This window comes from Gymnodraco acuticeps, unplaced genomic scaffold, assembly GCF_902827175.1.
Source record: "Gymnodraco acuticeps unplaced genomic scaffold, fGymAcu1.1, whole genome shotgun sequence".
Classification (NCBI taxonomy): domain Eukaryota; kingdom Metazoa; phylum Chordata; class Actinopteri; order Perciformes; family Bathydraconidae; genus Gymnodraco; species Gymnodraco acuticeps.
In genome coordinates, this window is record NW_022989755.1 from 4,523,698 (window position 1) to 4,547,018 (window position 23,321).

The 23,321-nt window shown below is 40.7% G+C and overlaps 1 protein-coding gene across 2 annotated transcripts in view; it reads right to left on the reverse strand.

Annotated features, from left to right (window-relative positions):
- The window catches only part of ttyh2 (tweety family member 2), a 64,556-nt gene that overhangs the window by 32,231 nt on the left and 9,004 nt on the right, over nt 1–23,321 (reverse strand). For both annotated transcript variants that reach the window (XM_034213739.1, XM_034213748.1), the window contains exons 2-3: nt 16,108–16,280; nt 4,980–5,091 (exon numbers count right to left, since the gene is read on the reverse strand). In XM_034213739.1, the coding sequence (XP_034069630.1) occupies nt 4,980–5,091; nt 16,108–16,280 (285 nt within the window). The remainder of the gene's footprint in view (nt 1–4,979; nt 5,092–16,107; nt 16,281–23,321) is intronic.

Consider the following 23,321-nt stretch of genomic DNA (forward strand, 5'->3'; position numbering starts at 1 on the left):
CCTCACATCTTTCAAAACAAACAATTTGCAGCGGATTGTGTTCGGTGGGATATTCATTTCTACACGCCGGAGGGTACAAATAGAAGAAATCACGATAAATGACCAAAAGGTGACGAATGGAGAGTGGCATTGGGCTGGAAAGTGGCTGTCAAATATAAAATGTAGATTCTAGCTTGAGGAAAGGAATATAAATATAGATCAACGAGCATTATGTCGGTTGTGGTTGACCATAGTGTATTCCGAATGAAGACCCTGGGCTTAAGGAGGAGGGTCATTTCTCACATCATTCTCCTTGCCTCTATTATCAAAGTCTTATTTCTTATTACAAAATAGATGCCTGAAATGTATCTATTATATCTACCTTTCACACATTTATCATATGCCATTTCAAATATATACTTACTTGCACGGACAAGAACAATAGTTCCACAATCAATAATTCCTAATAATAATAATCTCTACAGAATATTAACCCCACTTCCTTCACTAAAATTGGATATCTATCTTTAAGCCTATTGTTGTTGGTACATGGCCTCAGAGAGGGCAGTGCTTCAGAGATAACTGGGAGCATGAAACAGAGAGAGGCTGTAAAAGAACATTGCTTTCTTTCAGACACATACCTCCCAGAGTGTCCATCTCTGAGTTGAAACAGAAAATTGCTTGGCAAGTGTGAGCGATCATCTCATAATCACTTTCTCTATAAAGTAATCGCTTGATAAATGAGGACCAATAAGGCTATTTGTTAAAGTAAAACAAAGGATAAGATAAATGATTAAACCTTTTTTTCTCGCTCTAACTGGTCGTCTCTGCTCGATAGTGGAGAGACTTTTTTTCAATTAAAATTGAATGTGGGAGCTAGAGCGTGAAATGGAACATGCTTCTGAAGTGCCTCAGTAGCTCGGTCCCTGCAAAGATAGAGACCATCTTCACTACTCTTTAAAAATATATTCTTTCCTACCTCCTTTTCTCCCCTCACACACGTGGTGACCACAGAGCCTCAAAGTGGTCGGCCTGGATTGGTTTGTATATGAAACATTGAGCAGGCTTCAAATAAAGACCTTTGAGAAACCGATGGCCCACAGAGCAAAGATTGTTAACCAAAAGGAAGGAAGTGGGATCGTCACGCTATGAATGGTTTGCTGTAACAATGGTTTGCTGGTGTGCTGGTGTTTGACACACATTCATTAAGTCGTTGGATCTACTGTCTTATGGTCTTCTGGTCTAGAGGGAGCGAAAGTTCAAGTTGGAAGTGGTTTAGCATCAGAGATAACCTCAGCGCCAGTACTTTCCCTTCAGCTTGACGTGAGAGTGAAGAAGTCAGAAAAAGTGCCCAATTAGCCAACTGGTTACCATCTGCCAGGCAGTACACATATTAAAACACACGTCCAGATGTCAAAGAGGTTTCTCCTTGCACTCACGGATGGCAGCTTTTAATGAGAACTTTCTTAAACAATTGAGAACAAATGGGGTCCTCTACTGATGATTTAACAGCCTGATCTCTTTATAACAGCTGAAGTTACTGTTGTGGGGATGACAAGAGGAGTTGAGAAGGGCTCCTGGAGGCAAAAGCCTGATGACGAACAATCAGCTAGTATTGTTGTGGTGATATCAAGAGGAGAAATGTGACGCTGAGCTAAACACTGAATAGAAAACAATGCTGGAAGTAATACAGCTTGACTCCAGTTAACCTCTTACAGTGACAAGAAATGTGTTTTTTTCTGCACTGCACTGATCTGTCTGTTGCTCTTACTCATTCCTCTAAAATATACACAAAGACCCACTGATACTTGCACTTCTTTGAGGTGTATTTTATGTCTGAAAAACACTTTTTTCTGGACAAAACCAAGGATCAGACTGCAAACAGGCATACACACAGAAACAACATGAGGCTCAGTTGTCAGCGCTTTTGTTTTACAGACACTCCGCCTGTGTTCAGATCTCCTGCTCACAGCAAAAGGTTAAATATCAGGATTGCAATGAAATAATAAGTTGATGGTAGTGAATCATGATAATCGCCAATATCCTCTCATAAGTGACATGAACATCTGTCTAGCTTGTTATCATGGTAAAATAGGGCCTAATTTCAATAAAATAATGGATTAACTTTAAGAGTTTAGAGCACATTTTGATTCTTATCAAAACAATATCATGAATTCCAATAACTTTGGGATATTTCACATTGTCCCATGTCCAATGGAAACAATAATAATGACACTTTCATTATCTTTCTCCTTCACATTATGAATACCTCATCATATAGAAACAAATCGTATTATAAGAGCGTGTAGAAATATGCACATTTGTAATTATTTACTGGGCCATCTTCCAAACCGTGCTTGAGCTCTGGCCAAATGCTCCGTGACTGACGCAGACACTGACCCGCTGCCAAAACTCTCTCAACACCCATCTCCAAACAATAGAGTTATTATTAGTGTGGCCAGACTTCAAATATCACATCATTCCCATTACAGCATCCCAATTGGCCCGTTTCCAGATTGAACAGCCCTATTGATGGTTTTTTTTGCATCTCAGTTTGAGCGTTACGTCTCCAAATTGCACCTCTCTCTGTATACAAGTGCTTTGTTTTAATTGATATTATAACTAAGAGAGCCAGTGACTGTTCATAAACAAATCATATGCATATATTTCAGAGCGTAACCAATCAAGGCCTAAACAGCTGCTGAGAAAAAAACATTGAGTGATAATGAGCCTAACTTCCTTCTTTTCCTCTCTTATAAACTGAGCCTTTAGAAGCAAACTCACTTCTAAACTCTCTCGGAGTTGGGCTTTAAGAGCATTTGTGTTGGCCGAAGGGCAGTGAGGCCTTCATTGTCAATGATTTCAATTCAGATTTCAATCTCCGACTCTGCCAATCAGACAGGCCAGCCTTGCTCGTTGTTCTTGCCCATCAAACGGCTTTGTCTCCTGGGCTCATGGTTGATTAGGTGGGGGGAGACTGGGAACTGTGTGTGGCACACTGGGCTCTTTATACTACCCTAGAACTAGACTCCTTAACAGTCTATTGCTGCGTGCAATGAACTCACTCATCCACACACACACTAAGGCACAGGCGAGCACAATCACGCGCATAAAATAAAGACCACCATGTCCAATTGTGTGTGCTTGCACGAGTTCACACATCCCAGAGGGACTCACTGACAAGCTTTTCAGACGAGCTATATGTAAATGATTTCTTTCTGCTAATATGACTTTGAGAAATGAACCTGGCTAAGTGCTTTACAAGAATAACAGGAGACAGTGCGTGAACAATTCATCCAATCTGGTCATGACAAAGAGATGGATCTATCCCTCTATGTTAAGGTAATACACGCTTTACATGCTGTTGTATCGATTCAATGGAGTAAATCAAAGACATGTAAATGCTAGCTTGTTAATGAGAAGTAATCCCAACTGACAATCTACAGCAACTCTACTGATCTTCTCCCAACATAAGTAATTACAGTCTCCCATGTTTTCAGTTTAAATGATGTATAAAGTGCATAAATCAGAGCCAGACAGTTAAGTACTTCCCTCCGTTAAAGAGTCCTAACATAGTGCTGTGGGCTATATCCTCTGAGCAAAGTGTTTCATACTGAGGCCATGTTGAGTGGCTCACATACCACCACATTAATCTCCATTAACGCAGATGGAGACCTAATCCACACTCTTTGACAGCTAGTCACGTTAGGTCTCCGCCCACGCTGATACAGACCCCGGACCAACACGGGACACACTGCTGAGGCGACAACACAAAACTAGTCCTTATAGACACTACATCAAAAAAGCATAGTCTGTTTATCATAGTTTCAAGTCAAGTTTCAAGTTAATCTTTACAAGTCTTGAGTAATTGTATTCAAATGTCATGGTTATCTTTACAAATCTCAAGTAGGAGTCTCAAGTTAATCTTTACAAGTGCCAAATCAATTGGTAGAAGTCTCAAGTTGATATCTACAAGTGTGAGGTAAAGTCCGAAGGCCATTTGTAGAAGTTTCACGAAAAATGTCCCAAGTCAATCAGGTTCATCTTAACACATCTTAACAAGAAGACGCCCTAAATGAATCTGTGCAACTCAAATAACAATTCAGTCCGAAGTCTTAAATCTTGTCAAAGCTAATCTCATGTGCAAGTTCATCATGTACCTGTTCACTATTTTAGTGACACAACATTTGAATATCCTGCTCTTATAGCACTGTTTATAGTGTGTTTTAAGTCAAGTCCAAGTTGACTTTCAAATGATTAGAGATAACATCTCAAATCTCAAGTGTACAGCTCAGATGATAACCAAATACGGTTTATTGTCAAGCCAAATTGCCAAATACTTTCATCAATAGTGTTGGCAAGTAATGTACTTTAATATTAATTACCACAACTTTTGTTTGATAAACATAGGTGAGGAAAAATTCAGATGGAGAAAAATATCAAACCGTTTTGACTGTAAGAAGAAAAATGCCTTGTCATTGGTGTATAATTTTGAAACAGCGAGCTACATTTGGGTGTGTGATGGGAAGTGAGGCAGATAAAAATAGAAAAAGGAGCTAAAGGGAGCACAAGCAAAGACACAGGGCGATGCTTTGTTCCTGCTGAGGCCACAGCAGCTGGGAGAAGGTGGAGCAGAGTGGGTGAGAGTGTGTGTGAGCTGTCTGTGGAGCAAAGAGTCAGGCAGTCAATTTGTGTGTAGCGGTAAAAGGCCATAAAAAGACTATAAAACATTTAAATGCATACTAAATGGAGACCTCTGTGCTTTCCTCCTGTGTGTGTGTGTAAATACATCACAACCAGCATTGCTGAAGCCTTCACAGGGAGCTGTTTATTTCCAGCTAAATGGGCCTCTCATGTATAAACTGTAAGTTTTGTGAAACTGTACTGACTGTTTCCAGTTTGTTTTTACAAACTCAAATCAGGATGCCGTTTTTCTTCACACACGCAGGTATGTTTATGTATAGGAAACATTCATCATGTGACCCTAATGTTTTACTTACCAGACTGTCCACACCGCCCAGCGTGTGATTGGCATTGTACAGGGAGTAAGTCAACTGGTACACGCCGTCATTGGTCTCACTGTTGCCATAGAAACCCACACCAACGGCGATGCTACAGAGAGAAGAAGTATGGAGGGAGAGGTAAGCCTTTTGATAAATGAATGACAGTAGCACTACATCAGTGCTGCTTGGCTTGTAAATCACAGGTGTCACAGGTGAAATCCTTTTCAGGCACTGAGATTTATCAGCTTGAAAGCCATTTATTAGAACATTTGCTAAAATAAAAAATGAACGCACGCTAAAAATAACGATTTCTTCCTGTTCTGAAACAATGTGCCATCCTGTGTTAGAGATGTACTGCCTACACGGAGAGTGGCACAATGGAATACAGCACCTACACCAGGTTTTATGAATATTTCATGCCTTCTTTTTTGCAAGCAATTGGGTATTATCATAAAGCAGTGTCGTCAATTTCTCTATCAACTCTGACTTTTGCATAAAATAAAAAAATAAAAAAAGAGGGAACAAAATGCAACGGTAATGAGGCACGTTGGGACAATCCCTGAAAGGAGACGGAAATATTGTCTATCTATGCAATAGTTCATAGTCAAGGTGAAAACAGTTATCCAAACAGAATACATGACAGTGAATTGGGATGTTGTGTGTGTGTGTGTGTGTGTGTGTGTGTGTGTGTGTGTGTGTGTGTGTGTGTGTGTGTGTGTGTGTGTGTGTGTGTGTGTGTGTGTGTGTGCGTGCATGTGCGTGTGTGTGTGTCCTAGCATTACTATACTTGTGGGGACCTAACTCTGTTTACACAGTCACGTGTGGGGACTCGCCTCCCTTATGGGGACAAATTGGAGGTCCCCATGAGGGGAATCATTCATTTTAGGGTGAAGACTTGGTTAGGTTTAGGTTAAGGCTAAGGTTAAGGGTTAGGGTTAGGCATGTGTTGGTTAAGGTTAGGATAAGTCTCCAGGAAATGCATGTAAGTCAATGTAATGTCCCCTGAAGTGATGTATTCATGGTGTGTGTGTGTGTGTGTGTGTGTGTGTGTGTGTGTGTGTGTGTGTGTGTGTGTGTGTATATGTGTGTGTGTGTGTGTGTGTGTGTGTGTGTGTGTGTGTGTGTGTGTGTGTGTGTGTGTGTGTGTGTGTGTGTGTGTGTGTGGGTGTGTGTGTGTGGGTGTGTGTGTGTGTGTGTGTGTGTGTGTGTGTGTGTGTGTGTGTGTGTGTGTGTGTGTGTGTGTGGTAGTCTACAGGAGGCAAAACAAATATACTGTATCAGTAAGGCACTGGAGCTGCATAACACTGTGATTCTGTGTTCATTTATGTAAACAACACTCTTTGAACCAGAAATGATACAATACAGGGTTTTGGAATGTGTGTGCATCATTTGGAAACCGCTTTTGCATACTCAGTCAACCAAGGATTTCATTTGTTCAGCTGGAGAATCAGCACAAACAAAATAACCACCAACATAAACACCCACTCTTAAGTAGTTCCTCTGAGCTTCAGTTGCCTCTGAAGTGCTGTGGCATTGTTCCTCTGCTATATAATAGGATTTGGAAGAAGCTACAAAATCAGACCTAGATGCATAATGTCTCACAATAAACTCTGAAAACCCTGTGCAGAGATTTCTTGCAAAGTCAATTATGTTGCAGTAGAGATGGGCTTATTCACCTGCAATACTCACCACCTGCGCAAACCTAAGAAAAAATATTAACCTTTTATGGAAGCTTCGGGGAACTTGTGTTACTAAATGACAAGGCAAAGGCCATAAAGTTACAGTAATGAGTCACACATCAACTAAATTGAACATATGATGAGGGAGTTCAGATCTGACTCAGGCTGACATATTTCTCTGAGGGGAACTCTCAATACACAAGTTTATTAAGTACACCTAGAGCTACCTCCAGTGACATCCCATTCGACAGCACTGAAGTTGATTATTTGTTTATGAAGCATTTAATGTTCACAAGTGTTGAATCAGCTTTAAGGGGTGTTTAAAGTGGAGTTGTACTTCATAGTTATCCCTAACTACCCAAAGTCAGTGTATTACCTACAGTAGATAGTGGTAAGCTTGTCCAGTTTTAAGAAACTGGTGTTCCAGCACCAAAAACTTCTAAGAGATTTTGAGATGTGACAGTACATAATAGCATTATAATTTAACCCCTGTGCCTTCCTAAACAAGGGTCTGCATTCATGTTTGTCTGCCCACTAATGTATGGTTTTCCTTTAATTCATAGCCTGTCTTGCTTAATTTGGTAGCTGTACTTTTGGAGCTGTAAAACGACACTGTATTATATTTTAAATGTGTTTTCTTGGAATACAAGGTAGCTATACCTTTTGCACTGACACCTCATTTTTCACTCAGAACCCATTACCTGATAATCAATGCCAGTTAATATAAAGTAGGAAGGAGTGCAAGGATCCATTTCACTGCTGATAAGTGAGCAGACACACCAAATGGCTATTTGACTTGATGATTTATTATAGATCTTTATTGTATGACTTAATTCATTCTACACGGCTTGAGGGTTGCCTCTTCTCAAAATATAAAACATCAATATAGATTTCTCTGATCTCATAATCACCAGACCCACTTATAATAATAATAATACATGGGACTTTTATAGCGCTTTTCATGAAACTCAAAGACGCTTTGACAGAGAATTAAGAGGAGAAAAAAAGACAAGAGAAAACAAAAAAATAGATAACAAAGAAATACAAAAAGAGATAAACAGAACAGAAAATAGTGGGGGAGGGGGGTGGTCAGTGGTTGAATGCAGTGTTGAACAGGTGGGTTTTGAGTGATGTTTTGAATGCTGTGAGGGAGGAAGAATCTCTGATGGATTGGGGTAGTGAGTTCCAGAGGGTGGGTGCAGCAACGGAGAAGGCTCTGTCGCCCCAGGACTTGAGGTTGGTCCGGGTGGGGAGGGACAGGAGGTTGGCAGTAGCAGAGCGGAGGGAGCGAGTGGGAGTGTGTCTGTGGAGGAGGTCAGTCAGGTAGGATGGGGCCAGGTTATGGAGGGCTTTGTATGTCATCAGGAGGATCTTGTACTGAATTATCTGGGGGATGGGGAGCCAGTGGAGCTGACTTAAAGCTACCTCACAGTTTATTTTAACCATGTATTAGTAGGCCTACCTTTTAGCAATTACAATCACGCATCGCTAGCTCTAAGCTAAATATCTCAAGTGTTTAAATCCATTATAAGTAAATGAATCACTTTTTACTATTTCACCAGTTTTTAACTATTTCAGCTATATATCCTAACTCTTACCTTACAGTTTCAGCTGTTTATCAGTTTTTTTCTCATTTAACTCTCAGAAGTTTATTATTTCTCTTAGCTAACTATTCCAGCTGTCCATTAACTCTTAGCTAACTATTTTAGCTCTTTATTAATTACTTTGAGCTAATTATCTAAGCAGTTACTCCATTACTTTTAAGCTAAATATCTCAGCTTTTTACTATTTTTCCTAGCTTACTATAATTGTTTTCCTAGCATACTATTAAAGCAGTTTCTCTTCTTTTAGCTAACTATTTCAGCTGTTTATTAAATACGCTACTCTTAGCTAGCTATTTTAGCTCTTTATTCATTACTTTTAGCTAAGTACCTAAGCAGTTATTCCATTATTCTTAAGCTAAATAACTCTAATAAATGTGTTACTATTTCTCCTAGCTTACAATGTTACCTTTTGATTTATATTTTTCCTAGCTTAGTATTTAAACAGTTTAGCTAACTATTAAGGCTGTTTATTAATAGCGGAACTCTTAGCTAACTATTTTAGCTCTTTACCGTCAATCTTTTAGCCACATTTCTAAGCTTTTATCCACTTCTTACCTAGTTATGTGTTACTTTTAACAATTTGTTTTAAGCATTCATCGATTAAGCCATTACAACTGTTACAGCTTCTCTGCTAACCAGTATTCATGTTGTTCAGATGTTAATTATTTGTATTTTAAATTTCTACTACATGATCTTTCCACGTATCTTCTCTGTTACAGTAGAGGTATTCCCTGTACCCGTGGTTGCTATAAACCCCCACTGTCCCATCACAAATTGTGCTCCAGATAAAGGCCAGGTCAGGTCAGTACCAAAGGGATAATGAACTGGAGTCAGCCTAATTGAGACTCCAGAGCAGTCTTCTTAACCTTGTGGTTTCCCCCGACTCCTCCCTGTTGCTACAGAGAAACGGAGCTGGACTATAAATCTATGCTCATCCATGCTTCCTGCAACGTTTGTCTGGATGGAATACCTGAAATCTGGCAGAGCAGCAGTGTGGTAGCCGATGCTGAGCGCAGGTGGAGCAGAACTACAGGGGCTATTTTCCTATTTAGTACAACAAGGACAGAGCCTCTTTAAAGGACCCCCTGCAGGTAAACCACCCGCTTTGCGGTTTTAACAATAACCCCAGGGAGTGGCATGACGCAAGCATAGGTGAGATACATTTAGGACAGAATAGACAAAGCAGTTTGGAATGAGACACATATTGAAAGATACAGACAGACCGAAGGACACAGACTGACAATGAAAACAAGTAGACATTGTGTACTGAATATACATGCGGTCAGAGACAGTTGAAAAAACAAAATGACAGAAACGCAGAAAGTATGACAATGATAAACAGAGCAAGACAGAAAAAAGTATAAAACATGTACGAGTGGTTCACCTTGCTTGGAGCACCACCTTTTAATAATCTACTGATGATGACACATGTAACAGTCCATTTCCTATGTTGGATGCTTTCAGGAGTTTCTCTCCTTTCATCTGTGAGAAAGTGTAATGTATTGTGTAAAAGTAGCCGGGAGAAATGTGGACTTGGTAGAACCGAGGAAATATTTGAAGGGCAGAATCTAATGAATAAGGGGACACAGGGAGGTGTGCAAAGAGATAGAATATCCCTTGTTTTCTACCCTTTCCAGTTGCCTTGGTGCCGCTTCTTCAAATATCCACAGTCTGATTCAACAAGAAAGAATATCGGAGTAGGCATGTACTGAGCAAAAGTCAAAACTGTCATGTTGATAAATGACAAAGTGAATAAAAGACATTGTGCGGAATGCAGAAAAAGGAACCAAATATTCAGCCTGTAGCAGAAAAATGCCCCCGGCCACTATTAATAGACCCAGACATGTTTGAATATTTGAGATTGTGCCCCAAAATGGCAGCAGTGTCTCTCCTGAGATAACAAATAAAGACATTTTATATTTCACTCAGCCCTCCTGATGTCCCATTAAAGATCATCAAAATAAATCCCCTTAATATTCAATACGCCTAGAATATAAAATACAAAAAGTCACTTTCTAAATTTTTCATGCACTCATTTCCATTTTCAAGGCTAGAAAAATTCCAAAAGAGAGGATTAATGACTAAGATGAAGTTACTAAAAATAAATGACCCCGAAAAAAAGTAAATGAGGGCTTTAAAACTCTACTGCTGCTATGCTTTTATTGCCAAAATTGTAGGCATGCTGTTAAATATTAAGGTGTGCCAATTAATTTCTGAATGGGATCCAATGGAGGAAACTATATGATATATCATGTAAACAGACGTCTTCCTTTCTTCCCTTCTCCCTTTTCTTGTCTTCTCCATTCTCATTTCCGTTTGGCAACAGACACGTATTCCAATTAAAAAATGCAAATAAATATTTCAAGTGTGTTAGAAAGAAGAACAACTTCTGATGATAATTTGCATAATCTGTGAAGACAGGGCTTTAAAGACTGTGTGCTGTGTCTCACTCAACTGACTATGTAAATAGAACACTTTCATTAAAAGGATTTTAAATTGATTTGCTTATTTTACACAAGACTGTAGAGTCTTAAATGATTGGCAAAACATAAATTCCCATATCAATGACCCCAGACTCTTGAATTATAACGCTATGGTTACATTCCAGGAGCCCTAAAACTGTTAAACAGTCAAGATAAAACAGATGCTCAGTTTACCTTGTATACATTTATAAAGACATATGGACTTTCTCGTCGTGCCATAGTCCGTCTAAGTGGTTTGGATATTATTGGCATGTTATTGCTAAGCCATGCAATTAAATCTCGTGTAATAACCCATTTTGCTTTTCCTCATTATATTTTGTATTTCTATATTCATGTATGAATTAATTATTTGTGGGTTTTTGGTGTTTAAAACATGCTTGCTTCTAATTTCCCCTTAAATGCATTTGTAAACCTACAAGTAAGAGGAAAGATGAGGTTAAATTCTGTGGTGAGAAGACCTTCTAGACAAAAACATAATCCTAAATGTTTATGCTTCCATCTATTGCAAATTGCCTTGAACATCCTTCTTTGGGAATCAGTCCACAAGTGATATTATAATATACAAAATAATAATGCTATAAACGTTAAAGTTACAGTCCACATGTCCTCAGCATGAGCAGCTTGATGAGCTACAGTAGCATATACATGAGTACAATTGAGTGACATCTGCTCTTCTCCAGTATTAATTTAGATGGACATCACAGCGTGTCAGCTGTCATTGTCAAACTTAATTAGAGTGGAGGACATTAAGCAGGGACAGAAACAAGAGGGGAGGTCGAACAGGGAGAGGAAAATGGGGAAAAAAGGTAGAAGACTTAAGAAGGGAAATGAGTAGTAAGTGAAGGTGAAAGGAGGATCTGGACTCATGGGATAAAAAATGAAGCTGGTACCAAGTCTAATTGAAAACCCACTGGACATCACTCTTTAACTTCAGTAGACACAATCAATGTTGGGAATCACATGAAAGAGAGTTGATTTCCCACAGGGTTTACTTCATTCATCTCATAATGTTCCTACAACGTATCTGGCAGGGCCACGTAAACTCTTTTGATCTACGCAAAAATATATGAAATACCACACATGACATATTTTCTACTCTAGTATAACCTTACAATGAATTTGCCTCCTTCTTCACTGACACAATTCAGAAAATCAGACAAGAAGTCAGTGCCTCTGTATCAGGTACAGCAAATGTTTTGTCCCTGTGTCCAATTAAAATCAATTAAAACACCATGACACAATTCCATCAGATTAATGATAAAAACCTAGAGCACATTATTCAACATCTGAAATCCTCCTGCTGCCTTGACATTATCCCAACAGGATTTTTCAAAAATGTTTTTCATTGCATGGCCTCAGATCTACTTCATATAGTAAACAAGTCTCTTTACTCAGGTGTTTTTCCACAGGCCCTAAAAACGGCAGTCATTAAACCGCTCTTAAAAAAGAATAATCTAGATGCTTCAGTAATGAACAATTACAGGCCCATATCAAACCTCCCATTTCTAGGTAAAATCATTGAAAAAGTAGCTTTTCAACAGTTGAGTAATTTCTTGCATTTAAATAACTGTTTCGATGTGTTCCAGTCAGGCTTTCGTCCAAACCACAGCACTGAGACTGCTCTTGTAAAGGTCTTCAATGACATCCACTTAAACACAGACAGTGGCAGAACTTCAGTGTTAGTATTATTAGATCTCAGTGCTGCGTTTGACACTGTTGACCACAACATATTACTAGACCGACTGGAAAACAGGGTGGGACTTTCGGCAACAGTTCTAAATTGGTTTAAATCCTACTTAAAGGACAGAAACAACTTTGTTTCTATTGGTAAATACACATCTGAGTTGACAAATATGACATGTGGGGTTCCTCAAGGCTCCATCTTGGGGCCTCTTCTCTTTAACATCTACATGCTACCACTGGCTCAGATAATGAAAAACAACAAAATAAGTTACCATAGCTATGCAGATGACACACACATTTACATAACAATTTCACCAGGAGACTATGCTCCAATTCAAACACTGAGTAAGTGCATTGAACAAATCAATGACTGGATGTGTCAGAACTTTCTCCAATTAAACAAAGATAAAACTGAGGTAATGGTTTTTGGAGCCAAGTCAGAACGTATAAAAGTTAGCGCTGAGCTTCAGTCTGCAATGTTCAAAACAACAGATAAAGCCAGAAATCTAGGTGTAGTCATGGACTCTGACCTGAGTTTCAACAGTCACATTAAAACAGTTACTAAATCAGCCTACTATCACCTAAAGAATATATCTAGGATTAAAAGACTAATGTCACAGCAGGATTTGGAAAAACTTGTCCATGCTTTTATCTTCAGTAGACTCGACTACTGCAATGGTGTCTTTGCAGGTCTCACTAAAAAATCTATTAGAAAGCTGCAGCTGATTCAGAACGCTGCTGCTCGAGTCCTCACTAACACTAAGAAAGTGGATCACATCACTCCTGTTCTGAAGTCTTTACACTGGCTTCCTGTGTGTCAAAGAATAGATTTCAAAATATTGCTACTGGTTTATAAAGCACTGAATGGTTTAGGCCCAAAATACATTTCTGACCTACTGCTAAATTATGAACCATCCAGATCTCTCAGGTCTTCAGGGACTGGTCAGCTTTCTGTCCCCAGAGTCAGAACTAAACATGGAGAAGCAGCGTTCAGTTATTATGCTCCAAATATCTGGAACAAACTCCCAGAAAACTGCAGGTCCGCTGCAACTCTGACTACTTTTAAATCCAGGCTGAAGACTTTTCTTTTTGCCGCTGCTTTTAATTGAACTATTCACATCTTAGACTGCACTGTAACTTTTATCTATGTATTTTTTCTTTTAATGTTTCTTTTATTATCTTTTCTTTTTAATGACTGATTTTAAATGCCCTTTTCTTAATGTCTTTCATTTTTTGTTAAGCACTTTGAATTGCCTTGTGTTGAAAGGTGCTATATAAATAAACTTGCCTTGCCTTACAAAGGTCCCTGCATGAAACAGATGGATATAATTGTCTTTAGAGTGGGGAGAACTCTTGCAGATTGGTCTCAAATCTAATCCACTACCCGGCCAATCAACTCATGAAGGGGCTTCCGAAAGCAAACATATTGAGTCAATATGTCGAGTCAGAGTAAAAAACTACTTGAAATGTACTGTATGTAAACTCACTGTCTGCCATTAAACAACAGTTCTCCTTTGCTTCTTTCTGTATTTATTACTTATCTATTTATTACTTTGCAACAAACTTCTTTAATGCGAGGAAGGCTGCCACATTTGAGTCAATCATTACATACATTTAAAGAATTACACATGCATAATAAAATATCACATTATAAAGACTGCATGGGAAATGAAGCCGTTTGCATCTGTTGAATAAAAGTGTTGTTTGGTGTGCTTTAGTGCTGTTTTGCGAAGGCAATTTGACATACAGAATGTTCATTAGTAACCAGCATTTACTTATAAATTGAGGGGGTACAAAAATTCACATTTCCTCTATAAAATACTCTGATAAGTATTTATTGTATTATCTTCTGTGAGAAAGACCTATTCACCTTCAGGTGGTACAGAACACGAGCTTTAGCTGAGCTTTCAGGATTTACATTTAAAAGAAAGACGTGCGATAATGCTCGAGGCTTAATTCAATAATACCGGCTGGTTGCTGAACATGACTGTCACATGGCTGAGGGAGGTTTCCACTCCTCATGAAACAAATTCAATTAGCTGCTCCGAGGAACTTTCTATCTGGTGCTGACTGTCTTGCATCAGTCATTTGTTTCACACAATCTTTCCCTTAAAGTTTGTAACAGTTAATGTTTCCTATCCAATTAAAAACAATGAACTTCTCCATTGTGTGAATGGAGAAGTTCACAATTGAGTCGATGATATCAGACGGCCTCCAGCCAAAACAAATCACATCTTACTGCAGCACTCCTCTGTTAAATCTGAGGGGAAACACTAGGTCAGATATCTTAAAATAAGCAAAACATCTACACAAAAATAGTCTTATTTGATAGGTTTATTGAACACATTTAAATGACTTATTCTGTGTTGTGGCGGTGACATCAGATCTTTGCTAATGGGACTAATGAAAATTCTACCTTAATGCATCATTAGTAACCTGTGACTGGTTTTCCATGATCTGTTCTGCATTATCCAGCCAGCCATGTGAACAGGAGATTTTTAAAAAGGCAAAACAAATAGGCTACGCTTGATTAATTTTACAGTACCGAGTTCAGGCAAGCATTAAACTAGAGGGAAAGGTTATTTACAAGTATTTAAAGAAGTAAAAAGAGAATCTGAGCTGTACTTAGCTCCTAAAACTGTTTATAATATTCCTTTCAAGATTTAAAAGGTATGGGGGTAGGGTATAGTGACTTTTCTTTCTAACCAAGAGTATATCATTCCTCAAATATTTGATAATATTCTGATGTAGATTTGTCTTACTTCTACTTGGCTTTTATATGTATTACTATTAGCGTGCACAACAAATGGTACGATAGGTTTCTCTAGGTTTTATTGAATTTGTCATGTCTTTTTTTCTCTGTATTTTGCAAACTCAGTTGATGCATCTTTTTCAAAGGTTTAAAGCATCAAGGTGAAGAGCTACATCTGGCAGTTGGCTGCACAATTACATTATTGTCAGCAGAATATTCATAATACACCCACATCATCGGGAACGCTTCGCCCACAACGACGGTGCATCAACAGTCAGAATGCTAACCGGTTGTTTAATGCCAGTGTAAACTAAATCCTGGTGAATAACAACATTATTCTGACAATATCCCCCAAAACCAGAGGCCATAGCTTGCTATAGAGAGCTGTTTTGAAAAACACATGTCGGACTGAGGTTGAAAGAAAACTCTGCTTGTACTAGTATCAAAAACATCCACTGCTTTGAGCATTTTACGTCTGGTTTTCAAAGCACAAATGTTACAATTGCGTGGAAAGGGTAGGGGTTATCAGAAATATTTCAAACACATCAACATCAAAGTCTCACTGAGGTAAAGTAAGGAATAGAGACGTCTTCCTAGGCTATTGTGAATCCAAACCATAATGTTCTACAAATATAAGCATAGGGTATTACAAAAAAGAGGTTGTCTGAAAGGCATAATATACATGAAAACAGAGACAAACAGTATGGGAAAATATACAGAGCGCCTACACACTACACTAGGTCATATCATGTGGGGATACAGAAACAGACTGAGAGTGTTTGCAGTGAAAACATCACCCCATTCCAGTAGGAATACTGAGCGACCAATAAAGAAAATGGGAAAACATGGACAGACTGCGTTTGTGTTTGTACGTGTGTGCGCACTGTAATCAGCAGTTAGTCATTATGTCATTGTGCCTCTCACCATGTGATGAGGCCGGCGATGACAGCGGACCAGGTGACGCAGCAGGAATTGGGCTTCTTGCTCTCCTCCTCTTCGTCTTTGTGGCAGCAGCACAAACAGCTCAGGTAGATGGCGAGACACAGCAGGTTGAGGCCGAGCCCCGCAGCCGCCACGCAGGCCAGGAATATGAGAGACTGCAGAGAGGAGGAGAGAGAAAACAGGGAATGAATGAAGTGAAATACAAGGTCACTCGTTTCTTCTAAACGTCTGAGTCCACTTAAGTTTGTTGTAAAATGAGAGAGGCCTGTAATTTTCATCCTAGGTAGACCTCAACTATGAGAGACAAAATGAGAAAGAAAAAAAAATCCCGAAAATCACATTGTCTGATTTTTAAAGAATTTATTTACAAATTATGGTGGAAAATAAGTATTTGGTCAATAACAAAAGTTCATCCCAATACTTTGTTATACCCTTTGTTGGCAGTGACAGAGGTCAAACGTTTTCTGTAAGTCTTCACAAGGTTTTCACACACTGTTGCTGGTATTTTGGCCCATTCCTCCATGCAGATCTCCTCTAGAGCAGTGATGTTTTGGGGCTGTCGCTGGGCAACACAGACTTTCAACTCCCTCCAAAGATTTTCTATGGGGTTGAGATCTGGAGACTGGCTAGGCCACTGCAGGACCTTGAAATGCTTCTTACGAAGCCACTCCTTCGTTGCCCGGGCGGTGTGTTTGGGATCATTGTCATGCTGAAAGACCCAGCCACGTTTCATCTTCAATGCCCTTGCTGATGGAAGGAGGTTGTCACTCAAAATCTCACGATACATGGCCCCATTCATTCTTTCCTTTACACGGATCAGTCGTCCTGGTCCCTTTGCAGAAAAACAGCCCCAAAGCATGATGTTTCCACCCCCATGTTTCACAGTAGGTATGGTGTTCTTTGGATGCAACTCAGCATTCTTTCTCCTCCAAACACGTCTAGTTGAGTTTTTACCAAAAAGTTCTATTTTGGTTTCATCTGACCATATGACATTCTCCCAATCCTCTTCTGGATCATCTAAATGCTCTCTAGCAAACTTCAGACGGGCCTGGACATGTACTGGCTTAAGCAGGGGGACACGTCTGGCACTGCAGGATTTGAGTCCCTGGCGGCGTAGTGTGTTACTGATGGTAGCCTTTGTTACTTTGGTCCCAGCTCTCTGCAGGTCATTGACTAGGTCCCCCCGTGTGGTTCTGGGATTTTTGCTCACCGTTCTTGTGATCATTTTGACCCCACGGGGTGAGATCTTGCGTGGAGCCCCAGATCGAGGGAGATTATCAGTGACGTACAATACAAGACGTATGTCTTCCATTTTCTAATAATTGCTCCCACAGTTGATTTCTTCACACCAAGCTGCTTACCTATTGCAGATTCAGTCTTCCCAGCCTGGTGCAGGTCTACAATTTTGTTTCTGGTGTCCTTTGACAGCTCTTTGGTCTTGGCCATAGTGGAGTTTGGAGTGTGACTGTTTGAGGTTGTGGACAGGTGTCTTTTATACTGATAACGAGTTCAAACAGGTGCCATTAATACAGTTAACATTACATTACATTACATTGCATTTAGCTGACGCTTTTATCCAAAGCTACTTACAATAAGTGCGTTCGACCAACAAAATACAAACTTGAAGAAAACAGAATCATATAAGTACATCAGGTTTCATAGAGCAAAAACATTTCAAGTGCTACTCAACTGGCTTTAGGTAAGCCAGTCCTTTATTAGTATATAAGTGCTTTGTTAATAGTTCTATCACTCGAAGTGGAGTCGAAAGAGATGAGTTTTCAGTCTGCGCCGGAAGGTGTGTAAGCTTTCTGCTGTCCTGATTTGAATGGGGAGCTGATTCCACCATTTTGGAGCCAGGATAGCAAACCCACGTGTTTTTGCTGATGGGAACTTGGGTCCCCTTCGCAGCGAGGGTGCAGCGAGCCGTTTGGTCGATGCAGAGCGGAGTGCACGTGCTGGGGTGTACGGTTTAACCATGTCCTGGATGTAGGGAGGGCCAGATCCATTCGCAGCATGGTACGCAAGTACCATTGTCTTGAAGTGGATTCTAGCAGTTAACGAGTGGAGGACAGAGGAGGCTCTTAAAGGAGAAGTTACAGGTCTGTGAGAGCCAGAAATGTTGTTTGTTTGTAGGGGACCAAATACTTATTTTACCGAGGAATTTACCAATGAATTCATTACAAATCCTACGATGTGATTTCCTGGATTCTTTCCCCCCATTCTGTCTCTCATAGTTGAAGTGTACCTAGGATGAAAATTACAGGCCTCTCTCATCTTTTTAAGTGGGAGAACTTGCACAATTGGTGGCTGACTAAATACTTTTTTGCCCCATAGGTTTTTGTGCATGTAAATGGACGGCAACGGCTTCAACACCAAAGTTCCCTTCAGAAGGCGTTTCTCTCCCACACACCCCACCCCCCCCTGTCTATAAAGCCTTGATTGAAATCCTTTGATTACCTCCATGAGATAATGAGATCACTACATAACACTTGTGCTTCTATTCGCTAAGGCCCTAGCCACACGGTGACGAAACGGGTCGTATCCGCTAACAGTTCTCTATCTTATATAGACGGTTCGGCCACACGAGGCCGACAGGGATAACGATAACGATAACGGTAACGATAACGGGTCCCAAGGTGGGTAGATCTACGGGGACGCAACGCTCTGGGGGGCCAAACGGCTCCGTAATTACGCCCTATACGATCATTTCCTGATAACGAAAATACTGACGGGCTGTCAGGAGAGGGGGAGGAAAAGAGCGGCTCTGTGTATTATTTTTATATTGTTATATGAGTCGTTATCAATTTGTTTTAAAGCTCAATAAATAACAAAGAAGACCTTTGACCGGCACTTTTCTAATTTTGTCCGGAAGATTTAAACTTTAACGGACATGTTGACCGGCGAAGAAGAAGTTCTAACGGCAACTCTGCCGCATGGTTCCCTCGTCCCTTGGAAGAGGCGGAGAGATTGGTGTTTTTCATCTGCTGGTGGGCTACCGGGAGATTTACAGCAGGAGCACACGCTTGCCTCGGGGAGGGAGAAAAAGAGCCAGAGCCCTGGCCCCTGCCTCTCCCCACCTCTGCTGCTAAATCCACGCGGAGAATAAACAGAAGGGCAACCATGGCAACCATGCTCGGGAAGTCTTCTTCGCTGATTTTGGTGTATTTTTTGGCGGAAGTACAGCGCCACCTACAGGCCCGGCATATGTACTACAGCGTCTCCAGCGGGTCGAGCGGTCTCGTGTGGAAGGACACGTTTCTGATGCCTATTGCGTGTGGATGGAAGACTTTTTTGATATCGAATTCGGTTTGTTTTCGTTTCCGTGTGGCTAGGGCCTAAAGCTCTAACACATTGTATGTCATAGGCTAAGGGGTGGGACAACTCTAAGTGGTTGACCAATCGCAAGAGAGCTGACCAGTTGGGCTCTGGTTTCAGACAGAGGGTTAAAAGAGGTGCTGCAGTCACAGTAGAGACACTAAATACAAATATGAACCTGCAAATTAGCATAATAGAGCCCCTTAAAGTAATGTGTGACTTTAATCCTGTTCTCCCAAAGTCCCACAATCAGATAAGCCAACTAACAGATAGAAGCAGCAATTCATGTCCTTTAAGGTGAAATTACTGATTTTGTCAATGGAGGCTTTTTGCGAGAGCAACAAAAACAAAAAGTGGTTAAAATGTTCTAAATACAACATACACTGATTTTTTGTTTAGCAGCCTCTGTCCACATCAGAGCATTGCTTATCTCCTGTTTGTTTGTCTAAACTGATACAAAACACTGACTATAAATGTGTATCTTATTCATCCCTACTTCAAAGGATCTGAACTATTGCTTTGAGTAAAAAGCTGTACAAATAGTAACATGCAGTCATACTAAAAGAACAGTAAAAGTATCGTCAGCAAAATGAATTGACATATCACAAAAATGCTCTTACTCTTAAAAACGTTTAACTTTGAAAGTCAAAACGACTAGAAAATCAGCTAAATCCCGCCCTCTGTTAAATATCCCAGTAACATTATGTCATGATTCCACAACGTTCTGACTTCAAACAAACATTTTCAAACAAACGTCCACATTAGCTCTGATTAGTATGGTAAAAAGACACCAAAAAAAAACGTATAAATATGTCTTCATCTGCCCCAGAAACAAGACCAACTGCATTCTGGGAGCTTGTTATCCTCTCTGTCTCCAGCTGGAGAGCAGACACCTCCTCATGCATCTCTGCTTATACTTCTGTGCCTCTCATCCTTCCTTAAGCCCCCGTACCACCTTCTGCATGAGATGAGTGTCGTGACGAAAATAGCAACAAGCCTGTCCTAACAGAATTCTACATCCATCTGTCAGACGGTGGGTTTAATCAAGCTCATTCCCTCTTCAAACCCCCCCCTCCCCGCCCCTTTTACTCTTCCTTTAGTTTGTCTGAAATCTTTTGGTGCCGAGCCATCTACTTTCATGCTGTGATATTGTGTGTCCTGCAAGTCAAGTAGTGGGATTCAAATCCAAAAATGGAAGGGTTTATGTCAACGACTAAAAGAGGCAAGTAAGATGAAAACTGAATAATCCTTCCCAAGCCTCAAAACAGCTGCTTACGCCATCTGACAAAGTCCCTCTGATTGATATTTATAGATATCCATATAATGTGTGTTCTTTTGCTCCCTTTCCCTTTTTCTCTCCCTGGCTCCATCTGTTGGGGTGCAGTGCCTCATCTTGTCCCATTTCACGGCTACATGCCTTTTTAAGTAGATGGACACACATCTTCTGACGGAAAAAAAGAGGGAAATGCAGAAGCAGATTCAAAGGAAGGATTTGGCTCCAGTCATTGACCTTTCAACTTTCTCATATTCTCCAGTGCGCCATAAAACAGGTGCGGAGATTCGTGGAAATGTAGTGCCGCGGTTTAAGAGAGGGGATTGTAAAATGTGTTAATGGGTGCACTCAGACAGATGGATGGCAGTGTGCACCAAGGTGAGACAAAGAGATGCTCCTCATCCGGTCCTGTGGGCAGGGTGGGGGCTAAGAGTGATGGGAGTTGGTGCAAACTGGGTGTAATTGAGGTGAACACGATAAATGAGACGGAGAATGTGGGGCTCAGGTGGATCATTTGAACGTGGAAGGAGGGGGAGAGACAGACTAAGATTGTTTCCACAGAGGAGACAAAGGGGGAAACTCCTGATGTACGCACACACACTGGGCCACCCAGACGCTCTAATCGGCATGGTAACGTGCAGGTTAGTTGGTTCCCTTGTGTAAGCGAGAGAGGACGAGTGAAAGGGCGAATTATCTTAGCCTGATTGAAATAAGCAGCATGTGACGGGCCTGTCTTGTGATTCCCTCTGCAACCAGGGCAATGTAGAGAAAAGAGGGAATGAATGAATTGGGAGAGGAAAACTATTGAAAGGAATACACTTTATTAAGCTTTAAATTATCTTTTACTTAGGGGACTAACTTTCAGGTTTCATATTTGTATTTTCTGCCTCTACTGTGACATGTTTCCAAGCTCTTTATTTTTCTCATACTGCCTGTGCTGCAGCACCTCTTTTCACCCTCTGTCTGAAACCAGAGCCCAGTCTGCTCTGATTGGTTAGCTGGCCGGCTCTGTTGTGATTGGTCAACCGCTAAGAGATGTCCAGCCCCTCAGCCAATCACGGACAATTTGTTGGATAACTAGCCAATAGAAGCACAAGTGTTACGTAGTGATGTCACTATGTTACAGAAGTGTAGGGTTGGGAACCGAAACTCGGTTCCAGATGAGAACCGATAAGAAAATGCCGGGTACCCATACAAAATACACAATTTCGGTTCTGCTTAACGGTTCCTAAACGCGGTAGACCCTGTATTCCACCGGGTCCGTCTGCGCCGCGGCGCTGCGGTGACCCGGTGGAATACAGGGTAGGCGGACTGGCCATCTGTGTGTTCTGGAGAATAACGGCCGGCACCGCCCTTAATTTTTTTAAACGCCATCATGTAAGTTGCGCTGACAGGCGACAGAGGTCCACAGTTTCCCCGCAGCGAGGCTCCCCCCGCCCTCCCGTAGACAGTTCACGAGCTCAGTCACTTCATAACACCAAAGATGGGTCGCTGTAAATGCTCTGAAGTGAGGCTACACTACACTAAAAAAGAAAAAGACAAGGCACAGTGTAATGCCTGTTAATAGCTTGCCAAAGGCATAGCTCAGTTAAAATAAAGCACAGCTATTGTGTAATACATTTGTATTGCATGTATATTTTTTTATTTGTAAAAATGTCAGTTAAAAGAATAAATATATTTTTGTTATCTAAACGTTTGACCTCTTTCTTTTACAATTTTGGAAACGAAACGGGGAATCGATAAGAACCGGAATCGATAAGCAGAACCGGAATCAGAATCGGAATCGATACATTTCAAACGATACCCATTCCTACAGAAGTGTTACCGAAGTAAGCAAAGGACTACAATCGGGGCATTTTAGGCAGGGGGGGATTGTGGGGCGAGGGAACTTTGAGACTTTGCAGACCATTTCCATGGATAAAAACCTATATAACACACTACAGGAAGAGGAAAACCACAAAAGGCATAATAGGGCCTCTTTAAAGACGTTAGACCCATGGCGTTTTAAACATGCACTGGGCTTTGGAAGGAGCTCAGACATGTATTCTTTTCAGGGGAAATATTTATTCCAAGGTAGCTTTTAAAGCAAGAACAACACTCTCCTCTTTTTTTTCTGTCCATCACTCTTTCTCTCTCTATCCCTACTATCCTTTCTTCTCAGCAGTAGGGCGCACCAATAATGGCTTCTGAATTATGTAGCACATCCATTCAGAGGAAGGATGCACACAGAGACTGTACCTGCACAAACACACACACTGAAAAAGCCCATCCTTGAAACCATCTCTTCCCAAGTGCTCAAACCTTCCATTAAATTTAAAAACACCATTTATCTTTTACTGACTGGAGTGTGCACACATTCGCTCCTTGGTTAAGAATCCAATTGGAAGCTCCGACCACTTAACTGCTACCTAAATTAGGTCTGAGTAGTTCCCCCTTGTAAAAGCAGACTCGATATGTTAACACCCTTCTCCTTACTTACTCATTCCTAACTCAAGAGGCCCACTCAGCTGTCTTCTCCGTTTTGTTTCCTCTCAATTGTCCCAACAGACAGGGGGTGGGGCGAGCACGAGGCCTGAGGCGATCACACAAGGAGAGAAAGGAAGGGAGA